The 13,839-nt window shown below is 46.8% G+C and overlaps 1 protein-coding gene across 1 annotated transcript; it reads right to left on the bottom strand.

The window, feature by feature from the left end:
- Nucleotides 1-263: 263 nt before the first annotated feature.
- Nucleotides 264-8,156, bottom strand: LOC106594696 (heme-binding protein 1). The gene is made up of 7 exons (XM_045710019.1): nt 7,874-8,156; nt 6,766-6,828; nt 6,599-6,680; nt 6,242-6,362; nt 5,581-5,720; nt 2,976-3,139; nt 264-2,602 (listed from the first exon to the last, which is right to left on the bottom strand). Coding segments are annotated over exons 1-7 (987 nt in total). The 5' UTR covers nt 7,876-8,156; the 3' UTR covers nt 264-2,187.
- Between the last annotated feature and the right edge of the window lie 5,683 nt (nt 8,157-13,839).

Here is a 13,839-nt window from a genome sequence, read left to right as displayed (position 1 = left end):
TTCACAACGACGGCCTACCTCGGCCAAACCCGGACAACGCTGGGCCAATTGTGCGCCGCCCGATGGGACTCCCAATCACGGCCGGATGTGATGCAGCCTGGATCTGTGACTTTACATTTGGAAACTGGTGTCCCAGACACACATTAAACCTAGTCCTGGAAGAAACACCAATCTCCATTCAAAGGGTGTTGAAGCCATATAAATATATGAACCCTGGTTTAGTGAAGTCCAAATCCACACAGTAATAATTCTGACTCAGTACGTTTGTTTTAGTGGTTTATTTCGCCATCCTCAGGACTTGACAGGTATTACAACCAGACTAACAGAAACCCTCTCAGGTACATTACAGATGAAACATCAGTCTATCACTTTTAAATTGTTACATTTCGACTATTTTACTAATGATACAAGTTAAGCATTTTCACACACACCATAGAGTCATACAGACAACATGGTGAGTAATTATACACTACCGACTGATATCAAGCTGAATGTAAAGGCTGCTCGCAAACTACACAAAATACATTTATAAATAATGACAAATAAATACACAACGGAGATGACAATGAGTGGAGAACCTTCTAGTCAGTGTGACAGAAATAAAACTGTTTCTCTGTAAACAATGAATAATGATAAAGGAGAATAAAATTACCATACTGCTACAGCGCTGCCATTGGCCAGGGTGAGATCTACAGCACTGCCATTGGCCAGGGTGAGATCTACAGCACTGCCATTGGCCAGGGTGAGATCTACAGCACTGCCATTGGCCAGGGTTAGATCTACAGCGCTGCCATTGGCCAGGGTGAGATCTACAGCACTGCCATTGGCCAGGGTTAGATCTACAGCGCTGCCATTGGTCAGGGTTAGAGCTACAGCGCTGCCATTGGCCAGGGTGAGATCTACAGCGCTGCCATTGGCCAGGGTTAGATCTACAGCGCTCCCATTGGTCAGGGTTAGATCTACAGCACTGCTATTGGCCAGGGTGAGATCTACAGCACTGCCATTGGCCAGGGTTAGATCTACAGCGCTGCCATTGGTCAGGGTTAGATCTACAGCACTGCCATTGGCCAGGGTGAGATCTACAGCGCTGCCATTGGCCAGGGTTAGATCTACAGCGCTCCCATTGGTCAGGCTTAGATCTACAGCGCTGCCATTGGCCAGGGTTAGATCTTGAGTTGTTACGTAGGGCTGACTCAAACCAACACAGTTGTGATGTAGGGCTGAGTCAAACCAACACAGTTGTTATGTAGGGCTGACTCAAGCCAACACAGTTGTTATGTAGGGCTGACTCAAACCAACACAGTTGTTATGTAGGGCTGACTCAAACCAACACAGTTGTTATGTAGGGCTGACTCAAACCAACACAGTTGTTATGTAGGGCTGACTCAAACCAACACAGTTGTTATGTAGGGCTGACTCAAACCAACACAGTTGTTATGTAGGGCTGACTCAAACCAACACAGTTGTTATGTAGGGCTGACATTCATTATGGAAAGAGGGATATGGTAAGCAGCTCCAAGTCTGTTGTTGATTGGTCGATTGATTAATTAATTGATATGATACATGGATAACAGGTCAGTGTGGTAACATGGATAACAGGTCAGTGTGGTAACGTGGATAACAGGTCAGTGTGGTAATGTGGATAACAGGTCAGTGTGGTAACGTGGATAACAGGTCAGTGTGGTAACGTGGATAACAGGTCAGTGTGGTAACGTGGATAACAGGTCAGTGTGGTAACGTGGATAACAGGTCAGTGTGGTAACGTGGATAACAGGTCAGTGTGGTAACGTGGATAACAGATCAGTGTGGTAACGTGGATAACAGATCAGTGTGGTAACGTGGATAACAGATCAGTGTGGTAACATGGATAACAGGTCAGTGTGGTAACATGGATAACAGGTCAGTGTGGTAACATGGATAACAGATCAGTGTGGTAACATGGATAACAGATCAGTGTGGTAACATGGATAACAGGTCAGCGTGGTAACATGGAGAGCAGGTGAGCGGCAGGTGAATAAAGCTAATATGTGTAGTAACAATATGACACCAGTAGGGGGCGGTGGTGTATTACAGTAAATACTGAGGCAAGGGCCCAATCCCAAATGGACATCTAACTGAAGGAGCTCAATCACCACAGCAGCCCTCCGTACCCCTCTACTGTTCAGGGTCATATATAATATTCCAGGGCTAGGCCAGGTTGAGGTCAGTGGGGTCGGCTACAGAGTTATCAGAAGGGGTGTCCTCCAGGGAGGCCTCGACAGTGTTGTTCCAGGGGCCGTCCACCTGGGGGTCAGAGCTGTTGGCCGAGGGGCTCTCCCCGACCACCGGGCCCTGAGAGGGGGTCACCTCGGGGGCCTGGGAGGGGGTGGGTGGCCGGTTGGCTGGGAGATCTGAGGGGGAGTCAGCGATGGTGCTGGAGGGGATGTGTGTGGCATTGGGTGTGTGTGAGGTGTTGGGTGTGTGTGTGGCGTTGGGTGTGGCGTTGGGTGTGTGTGTGGGGGTAGGTGTGTGTGGTGGGGTTGGTTCCTGGGGGTCAGAGCAGACGGCCTCTCCCTCAGCTACGTACCACACCTCATTGTGTCTGTTCAGCAGCTTCAGAGGACTGGAGAGAAACACAGGAAAGAATCAACACACACACACACACACACACACACACACACACAGACACAGACACAGACACAGACACAGAGAGCGAGACAGAGAGAGAGAGTTCATATAGCAATTGGGATAGATAGAGACAGACAGAGACAGAAACACAGGACAGAATGAATACTAAGAGGGAGAGAGAGAGGGGTGTGTATGTGTATTTATGAGATCATAGTGTGTGTGTGTGTATCTGAGATTAGTCTGTGTGTGTGTTTGTGTATCTGAGATTAGTTTGTGTGTGTGTGCGTGTGTGTGTATCTGAGATTAGTTTGTGTGTGTGTGTGTACATGCAAAAATGTGTTTGTGCATATGTGTGTGTCCAGGCCTACCTGTCGTAACCCACTCCATAGTGGTAGGTGTGGTTGTAGTCAGCCTGGACTCTGACCAGCTCCTTGGTCAGTAGGTGAGCATGAAGCCTGGAGGTCACTGATAACATCCAGCCTCCGTAGCTACGCACGTACACATCCATAGAGGGCATCTCAGTAAAGTAGAGCTAGAGAGAAACATCCCAACAACAATAACACATTATAACATCACTGATAACATCCGGCCTAGATTAGTTCCCACAGACATAATGACATGGCACAATTCCTTAGAATTCAAGTCATTATCCCCTCTGATAGAAATAACTCCAGAACCATAGAGCATTATCCCCACAGATATATAGATCGTAGAGCATTATCCCCACAGATATATAGATCATTATCCCCACAGATATATATATATCATAGAGCATTATCCTCACAGATATATAGATCATAGCACAATATCCCCACAGATATATAGATCATAGAACATTATGCCCACAGATATAGAGATCATAGAACATTATCCCCACAGATATATAGATCATAGAACAATATCCCCACAGATATATAGGTCATAGAACATTATCACCACAGACAGATAGATCATTATCCCCACAGATATATAGATCATAGAACATTATCCCCACAGATATATAGATCATTATCTCCACAGATATATAGATCATAGAGCATTATCCCCACAGATTTATAGATCATAGAACAATATCTCCACCCATTTTTCCCTCAGAACAGCCACAATTTGTTGGGGCATGGACTCTACAAAGTGTCAAAAGCGTTCCACAGGGATGCTGGCCTATGATGATTCCAATACTTCCCATGCTTGATACACACGGGAAACTGTTGAGCGTGAAAAACCCAGCAGCGTTGCAGTTCTTGACACAAACCGGTGTGCCTGGCACCTACTACCATACCCTGTTCAAAGGCACTTAAATATTTTGTATGTAACATCTCATTCCAAAATTATGGGCATTAATATGAAGTTGGTCCCCCCCTTTGCTGCTATAACAGCCTCCACTCTTCTGGGAAGGCTTTCCACTAGATGTTGGAACATTGCGGGGACTTGCTTCCATTCAACCACAAGAGTATTAGTGAGGTCGGGTACTGATGTTGGGCGACTAGGCCTGGCTCACAGTCGGCATTCCAATTCATCCCAAAGGTGTCCGATGGGGTTGAGGTCAGGGCTCTGTGCAGGCCAGTCAAGTTCTTCCACATCGATCTCTATGGCCCTCGCTTGTGCACAGGGGCATTGTCATGCTGAAACAGGAAAGGGCCTTCCCCAAACTGTTGCCACAAAGTTGGAAACACAGAATAGTCTAGAATGTCATTGTATGCTGTAGCATTAACATTTCCCTTCACTGGAACAAAGGGGCCTAGCCCGAACCACAAAAAACAGCCCCAAACCCTTATTCCTCCTCCACCAAACTTTACAGTTGGCGCTATGCATAGGGGCAGGTAGCGTATTCATGGGAACCGCCAAACCCAGATTTGTCCGTCAGACTGCCAGATGGTGAAGCATGATTCATCACTCCAGAGAATGCGTTTCCACTGCTCCAGAGTCCAATGATGGCGAGCTTTACAAATCAAATTGAATTTTATTGGTCACATACACATGGTTAGCAGATGTTATTGCGGGTGTAGCGGAATGCTTATGCTTCTAGTTCCGACAGTGCAGCAATATCTAATAAGTAATATCTAACAATTCCACAACAATACCTAATACACACACATCTAAAGGGATGGAATAAGAATATATACATATGTATTTATATGCACACCACTCCAGTCGACGCTTGGCATTGCACATGGTGATGTTAGGCTTGTGTGCAGCTGCTCAGCCATGGAAACCCATTTCATGAAGCTCCCAATGAACAATGCCCCTTGTGCTGACGTTGCTTCCAGAGGCAGTTTGTAACTCAGTAGTGAGTGTTGCAACTGAGGACAGATAATTTTTCCACGCTTCAGCACTCGGTGGTCCCGTTCTGTGAGCTTGTGTGGTCTACCACTTCGCAGCTTTGCCGTTTTTGCTCCTAGACGTTTCCACTTCACAATAACAGCACTTCCAGTTGACCGTGGCAGCTCTAGCAGGGCAGAAATTTGACGAATTGACTCCTATGACGGTGCCACGTTGAAAGTCACTGAGCTCGTCAGTACGGGCCATTCTACCGCCAATGTTTGTGTATGGACATCGCATGGCTGTGTGCTCGATTTTATACACCTGTCAGCAACGGGTGTGGCTGAAACAGCCGAATCGACTAATTTGAAGGGGTGTCCACATACTTTTGTAGCACTGCAGACCGGTCCCAGCTCCATAGCTGTCTACTGTACAGCAGAAGAGAACATCTTGATTCATCATCTGTTGAGAACATCACTGTGTATACCTGCGTAGTGTAACGCTAGGAACGCCAAGTTCCTGGGTTCAAATCCCGCAGGGGGTCGCACACACTCACATGCTAGAAATATATATAAATATACACACACTCACTACTACTGTAATACACTACTACTGGATAAACACCTCTGCTAAAATGGCAAACATCATAATATTAACTGTGTGATGTGTTCGTTCCACCTGTTTCTGATTGGAGGGTTGACCAGCCAGACTCACCTTGTCATTTGTGGGTGTGGGAGGCCTCTCCTGATAGGCTGCTGGAAGCAGGAAACTAAGGGTGTAGATGGCTGGTTCCCACATCCTGGTCTCCTCAGGGATCCTCACCAGGACTGGGGCAGTCATCTCCATCTGGAGACCTGTGGGACACGCAGACATGTTCACACGCAGACACGCAGACACGCAGACATGTCCACACGCAGACATGTCCACACGCAGACACACAGACACGCAGACATGTCCACACGCAGACATGTCCACACGCAGACACGCAGACATGTCCACACGCAGACATGCAGACACGCAGACACGCAGACATGTCCACACGCAGACACAGAGACACACAGACACGCAGACACGCAGACATGTCCACACGCAGACACGCAGACACGCAGACATGTCCACACGCAGACACACAGACATGTCCACACGCAGACACGCAGACATGTCCACACAGATGTACACACATATCCATTTAGAGGTGTATAGTATTCAGACACACAGTGCATTGTGTAGAGGTACAATGTCCTAGAATGGGTAAATTCAGACACACAGGACTAAACACTCTCTCTCTTACCTCTGTTGTTGTCTCCAGTGATGTACTGGAACAGTCTCTTACCTCTGTTGTTGTCTCCAGTGATGTACTGGAACAGTCTCTTACCTCTGTTGTTGTCTCCAGTGATGTACTGGAACAGTCTCCTGAAGGCCATGGCTGCTCCCACCCCCATGAAGTAGGCCTCCGCATCCGTAGACACCCAACGAGTAGGACTGTAGTGACGGACCTGACAAACACACACACAAATATTATTGAAGGAGACGTTTTTAACATGTAGGTGCAGGTGTCCGTCTATCTCTGTGTGTGTGTGTGTGTGTGTGTGTGTGTGTGTGTGTGTGTGTGTGTGTGTGTGAGATGGTGGGTGTGTGTGTATGTGATGGTGTGTGTATGTGTGTGCATGTGTGTGTGATGGGTGTGTGTGTGTGTGTGATGGTGCGTGTGATGGTGTGTGTGTCCACTCGCCTCATATTCATCTGTTTTGCACACCAGCTCATACTCCAGACATTCCTTTGACTCGGAGCAGAAACTGGAGTTGTTGCTGGGGCTAGAGGACAGAAGATACAATGAGACACTATTAACACACACACACACAGTAAAGGTGTGTCATTGAAAATGAGAGATTGTCTTACCCGACGCCGCCTTCAACTGAAACCATTAGAGCCACCAGCACCACCAGCCCTGGGAACAACTCCCTGAGGACACACACACACACACACACACACACACACACACACACACACACACACACACACACACACACACACACACACACACACACACACACACACACACACACACACACACACACACACACACACACACACACACACACACACACATGTTCATATCCACTGTCTAGTGGTGTGTGTGTGTGATGGTGTGTGTGTTGTGTGTGTGTGATGGTGTGTGTGTGTTGGTGTGTGTGTGATGGTGTGTGTGTGTTGGTGTGTGTGTGTTGTGTGTGTGATGGTGTGTGTGCGTGTGCGTGTGTGTGATGGTGTTTTCTGCAGAGGTACAATGGGGCACATTATCCTCTGAGAGGGAGAGAGAGAGCAGGGAGGGGTGTGTGAGAGAGAAAGAGAGAGAGATAAATAGGGAGAGAGATTTTGCTGCATCGTCATACTCTCTCTGCACTAGTCCCAGCATCAGCAGCAGGACAGGCGATCTGAGGTCACGGTGGAAAAGATAATGATGCCAATGGTCTTAACTAGATCCTTATCAACCACTGACCTACTGCAGGGCAGAAACAATCCCGTTACTCAACTCAGCTAACAGCCGTTATTTAACGGTTGGAAGCGAGCCAACGGTGGCGTTTCAATGCGGAAGACACACTGTGCTTGCCTTTCCTCCGCCAGGACCCGGTTAATATTGATGCAGCGGACCGAAACATGAGAGGGGGTGGCTCAGAAACAGACTCTCCCACCCTCTGTCTCTCTCTCGCTCTCTTTCTACCGCTCTCTCTCCGTGAGATGCGCAAGCAATGCGTCATTTTGCTGCTCAGGTCAATGTCACACCCACTTTACACTTTCTTTCTCCTATTTTGTTATACAACTACAAAAATGATTTCAAAAACCTTACCCATAGAATTACTCTCGTCCCACACACACGTTGAAGTAAAACAAATAAACCTAACAAAAATGGTCCCATTTGCTTTAAGAAAACAATATGCAATAATGAAAACGCACTTGCCCAACATAGTCCACTAAACAGCAGCAAACATGCAGTATGAGAACTCACATTGTGACGAGGAGTGTCCTGTCCCGTGTCCGTTATCCGCCGGTGAAATATGACTAGGCTACTGCGTGCTTTGTGCGCTCTGGAGGACGACGACAGTCACCCAGCTAGATCAGCAGTAGCTTTATAGTCTACTGCAGCTCGCGCTGCTTACGACACCACAGCCAGGTCTGGGCTGGCCCACTAACGGCCGACCGGAGGGGCGCAGGTGTGTCTGTGTGTGTTAATAATGCATCGGCGTGGGGTTAGCCGCGGGAAGTAGTTTAAGGGATGCAGAATGAATGCATATTTTTGGCTGCACTGAAGACATCAATACTGGTCCGCTGATACTGAACTAGTGAAGGTCCAGTGCAATCCTTTAGTGAATAACATTTAACTAAATGTATTTGAGTGTTTACCAGCATTTGTAACTTGAGTCTGATAATTATCTGTACAAAACAGTTAATCTGATAATACTTGTGAAATATAAAAAATGATTGCTTAACTCTTGTGTTGTTTTAAGGGTAAAAAAGAAAAGAAAAAAACAAATTTTTTCTTGAAATTTGATGACTTTTCCTAAGGGTGAACTCCTTATCCATTAAAGCTGGACACCACCAGGGTATAAAGATTGTCTTAGGGTCATTTCACCCTGAGGAAGGCACCGTGATGCCCAAACATTGGTAAATACCCATTCAATTGCTGGGAGTTTATATATGGAGTGTGCGACTTTCTTTTTGACCCGGCAGTTATAAACTAATTCATACATCACAAAACCACACACAAAACCACACACACACACACACACACACACACACACACACACACACACACACACACACACACACACACACACACACACACACACACACACACACACACACACACACACACACACACACATATTGAGAAATTGAGATTAAGTGTGCTACTGATTGAACTCAGCCAGCAGCTCCTGAAGAGGAAGATCCCCATGGTTGACACAGTTAGAAAGAACAAGCCTGATCTCCCCCTTGCACTCCTCGCAACAAGGGGGAGAGAGGCCTTCTCATCAAAGTTTGCCTTCACCCCCACCGCCACTCTAGTTTCTTACCTCCCAAAGAGGAACAAGAATGTGGTCCTCCTGAGCACACTGCACAAAACGGCTAAGATCAGTGATCGTGAGGACAGGAAGCCAGTCATTATCCTGGACTACAACCACAACAAAGGAGGTGTGGACAACCTGGACAAGGTGATTGGAACTTACAGCTGCAGGAGGATGACTGCCCGCTGGCCCCTGGTCATCTTCCATAACATCATTGATGTGTCCTCATACAATGCCTTTGTGATATGGAACAAGATCAACCCTACCTGGATGCCTGAAAAGCGGAACAAGATGAGGGTGTTCCTGGAGCAGCTGGGAAAGGCACTTGTAACCCCACACATTCAAAGAAGGGAGCGCCTCCCCCGCACAGCAGCCTCTGCAGCACTTGTGAAAGCTGTTCAGCTGAATCTTGTCCTGATCCACCTGAGGCTGCAGCTGGGGCAGGCAAGAGGAGGAGATGCCAATTCTGCCCCGCAAAGAAGGACTGTAAAACAAATACTATGTGCTGCACATGTGAGAAATATACTGCTTAAAAAAATAAAGGGAACACTTAAACAACACAATGTAACTCCAAGTCAATCACACTTCTGTGAAATCAAACTGTCCAGTTAGGAAGCAACACTGATTGACAATACATTTCACATGCTGTTGTGCAAATGGAATAGACAACAGGTGGAAATTATAGGCAATTAGCAAGACACCCCCAATAAAGGAGTGGTTCTGCAGGTGGTGACCACAGACCACTTCTCAGTTCCTATGCTCCCTGGCTGATGTTTTGGTCACTTTTGAATGCTGGCGGTGCTTTCACTGTAGTGGTAACATGAGACGGAGTCTACAACCCACACAAGTGGCTCAGGTAGTGCAGCTCATCCGGGATGGCACATCAATGCGAGCTGTGGCAAGAAGGTTTGCTGTGTCTGTCAGCGTAGTGTTCAGAGCATGGAGGCGCTACCAGGAGACAGGCCAGTACATCAGGAGACGTGGAGGAGGCCGTAGGAGGGCAACAACCCAGCAGCAGGACCGCTACCTCCGCCTTTGTGCAAGGAGGAGCACTACCAGAGCCCTGCAAAATGACCTCCAGCAGGCCACAAATGTGCATGTGTCTGCTCAAACGGTGAGAAACAGACTCCATGAGGGTGGTAAGAGGGCCCGACGTCCACAGGTGGGGGTTGTGCTTACAGCCCAACACCGTGCAGGACGTTTGGCATTTGCCAGAGAACACCAAGGTTGGCAAATTCGCCACTGGCGCCCTGTGCTCTTCACAGATGAAAGCAGGTTCACACTGAGCACATGTGACAGACGTGACAGTCTGGAGATGCGGTGAACGTTCTGCTGCCTGCAACATCCTCCAGCATGACCGGTTTGGCGGTGGGTCAGTCATGGTGTGGGGTGGCATTTCTTTGGGGGGCCACACAGCCCTCCATGTGCTCACCAGAGGTAGCCTGACTGCCATTAGGTACCGAGATGAGATCCTCAGACCCCTTGTGAGACCATATGCTGGTGCGGTTGGCCCTGGGTTCCTCCTAATGCAAGACAATGCTAGACCTCATGTGGCTGGAGTGTGTCAGCAGTTCCTGCAAGAGGAAGGCATTGATGCTATGGACTGGCCCGCCCGTTCCCCAGACCTGAATCCAATTGAGCACATCTGGGACATCATGTCTTGCTCCATCCACCAACGCCACGTTGCACCACAGACTGTCCAGGAGTTGGCGGATGCTTTAGTCCAGGTCTGGGAGGAGATCCCTCAGGAGACCATCCGCCACCTCATCAGGAGCATGCCCAGGCGTTGTAGGGAGGTCATACAGGCACGTGGAGGCCACACACACTACTGAGCCTCATTTTGACTTGTTTTAAGGACATTACATCAAAGTTGGATCAGCCTGTAGTGTGGTTTTCCACTTTAATTTTGAGTGTGACTCCAAATCCAGACCTCCATGGGTTGACCAATTGGATTTCCATTGATTATTTTTGTGTGATTTTGTTGTCAGCACATTCAACTATGTAAAGATAAAAGTATTTAATAAGATTATTTCTTTCATTCAGATCTAGGATGTGTTATTTTAGTGTTCCCTTTATTTTTTTGAGCAGTGTACATCTGCAAAGTCCATGCACACACACTTGCATACTGTCCTGCATGTGCCAATTAGAGATGATTGATTTATGTTCTTCACCCTTTTGTTTTGTATCTATTATCTTATTTTATTCTTATTTATTTATTGTTGTTGTTTATACACCTTGTGGGTGGGGGCAATGGTTAAAAAAATGGGAGAAGACTAGTATTTTGTAGTCGAATTCTTCATTGTACAGTATATAAGAATATATCACTATGTTGACAAAAAAATGCAAGACTTATTGTTTCCCTTCAATAAAATGCATTCAAAACTACTTTCTGCACATTTCTGCTACTTTCTTAGGCTATACAAGTGCTATCTCTTGCTAAAAAATGAATTTTACACCTATGCAGTACCGTTAGCAATAACAATAATAATAAACCTCTACTTTAGTAAAGAAAACAACTATGACAGGTGTGTTGTAATAAAAACGAGTGGTGTCCACTGATTAAATGCAGTCTTTCTGCATTGTGAAGAGAGAAAACCCAGATATTCACAAAGTTTGTGATGAATGACAGGTTGTTTCTTCATGCAGAATAGATTTGGGGTTTAAAATTCCATTAAGCTGCTTTATTTTAGGGGTTAAGTGACGGCGGGTCATTTTTGACCCTTAGGAGTATACAGAATGTTAAGACTACACAAGGATTAATATATGTTTCCCAGTTTCTTGAAATACTTCGCAAATGCAATGTGAAAGCTGAAACGGTTTATTCATTCCTTTTCCATTTTAGCAGACACGCTTATCCAGAGCAACTTACAACAGTGAGTGCATACATTTTCATACTGGTCCCGCATAGGAGTCAAACCTACAACCCTAGTGTTGCAAGCACCATGCTCTACCACCTGAGTCACATCATGGCATCACATCACAAACCTCTTGATGTCTCAATGTAGTCAATTACTGTAGTGGTCATTGTTTTTCTACATGCTGATAGAAAGTCTACAGGTATAGATCCAGATGACCTGCCTATGTACAATATCAAATCAAATCAAATGTATTTATATAGCCCTTCTTACATTAGCTGATATATCAAAGTGCTGTACAGAAACCCAGCCTAAAACCAGTCATGTACATTCACATTAAGTGGTTTGTAAGGATGGTAAATTAATACGTGAACAAAAACTGGTTGTTTTCCATGTTATTTAATTTGATGTGGATGTTTTGTGTCTTTGTCCATAACTTTGCACCATTTGATGTAAATGTTTGAGGACAGCGTTTTGTTCTTTCTAGATTCCATTAGAATGACATCACAGAGAAAGAGGCAGGGCAACAACTCTTACAATTCCAACTATTGAATCCTGATTCTGTTCCTAATTATACAACTACCTTTTTTTGACAAAGCTAAGACGCTGATTTTTTGTTGTCTATATCAGTCCACTTATACTAGTAAAGGCCCAGTGCACTGCTTTTGTGAGAATTTTTTTTCTCCAAAAATAATAATTGTTTCTATTAATTCACATTTTTAATTCTGATTTTTCAGGGGGTGCTGCAGCCCCCTCAGCACCCCTACTTCCCGCAGCTCTGGGCGTGGCCAGGGGTGCCTAGAGCTGCATAAATATGCTGGTTTCGGCAAGCAGTTACTGTACGCCCAGCCAGACAGCGCCCCAGTTACAGTATGCCCAGCTAGACAGCACCCCAGTTACAGTACGCTCAGCCAGACAGCACCCCAGTTACAGTATGCCCAGCTAGACAGCACCCCAGTTACAGTATGCCCAGCTAGACAGCACCCCAGTTACAGTACACTCAGCCAGACAGCACCCCAGTTACAGTATGCCCAGCTAGACAGCGCCCCAGTTACAGTATGCCCAGCCAGACAGCGCCCCAGTTACAGTATGCCTAGCTAGACAGCACCCTAGTTAAAGTATGCCCAGCTAGACATCACCCTAGTTACAGTACGCCCAGCCAGACGCGCCCTAGTTACAGTACGCCCAGCCAGACAGCGCCCCAGTTACAGTACGCCCAGCCAGACAGCGCCCCAGTTACAGTACGCCCAGCCAGACAGCGCCCCAGTTACAGTATGCCCAGCTAGACAGCGCCCTAGTTACAGTACGCCCAGCCAGACAGCACCCCAGTTACAGTATGCCCAGCTAGACAGTGCCCTAGTTACAGTATGCCCAGCCAGACAGCGCCCCAGTTACAGTATGCCCAGCTAGACAGCGCCCTAGTTACAGTATGCCCAGCCAGACAGCGCCCTAGTTACAGTATGCCCAGCCAGACAGCGCCCCAGTTACAGTATGCCCAGCTAGACAGCGCCCTAGTTACAGTATGCCCAGCCAGACAGCGCCCCAGTTACAGTATGCCCAGCTAGACAGCACCCCAGTTACAGTATGCCCAGCTAGACAGCACCCCAGTTACAGTATGCCCAGCTAGACAGTGCCCCAGTTACAGTATGCCCAGCTAGACAGCACCCCAGTTACAGTATGCCCAGCTAGACAGTGCCCCAGTTACAGTATGCCCAGCTAGACAGTGCCCCAGGAACAGATGACAGGCTGGCATCAATATTCAGATCACCAGAGACACTTCTTCAGTGGTAGGCTAAAGGTGACAGTTTAAAAAAGACTTTTCTTTGATATGTTTTGAATGTTTTAAATCAAATGCCACCACTTTCCTTCTGCCCTTTTCCGTGTTAAACGACCCTTTCCTTCTGCGCTTTTCCCTGTGTGAAACAACCCTTTCCTTCTGCCCTTTTCCCTGTGAAACAACCCTTTCCTTCTGCCCTTTTCCCTGTGTGAAACAACCCTTTCCTTCTGCGCTTTTCCCTGTGTGAAACAACCCTTTCCTTCTGCCCTTTTCCCTG

The sequence above is a fragment of the Salmo salar genome, chromosome ssa02 (assembly GCF_905237065.1).
Source record: "Salmo salar chromosome ssa02, Ssal_v3.1, whole genome shotgun sequence".
NCBI lineage: Eukaryota > Metazoa > Chordata > Actinopteri > Salmoniformes > Salmonidae > Salmo > Salmo salar.
Note: the sequence above shows the minus strand (reverse complement) of the source record. Positions and strands in the feature narration are given on the sequence as shown.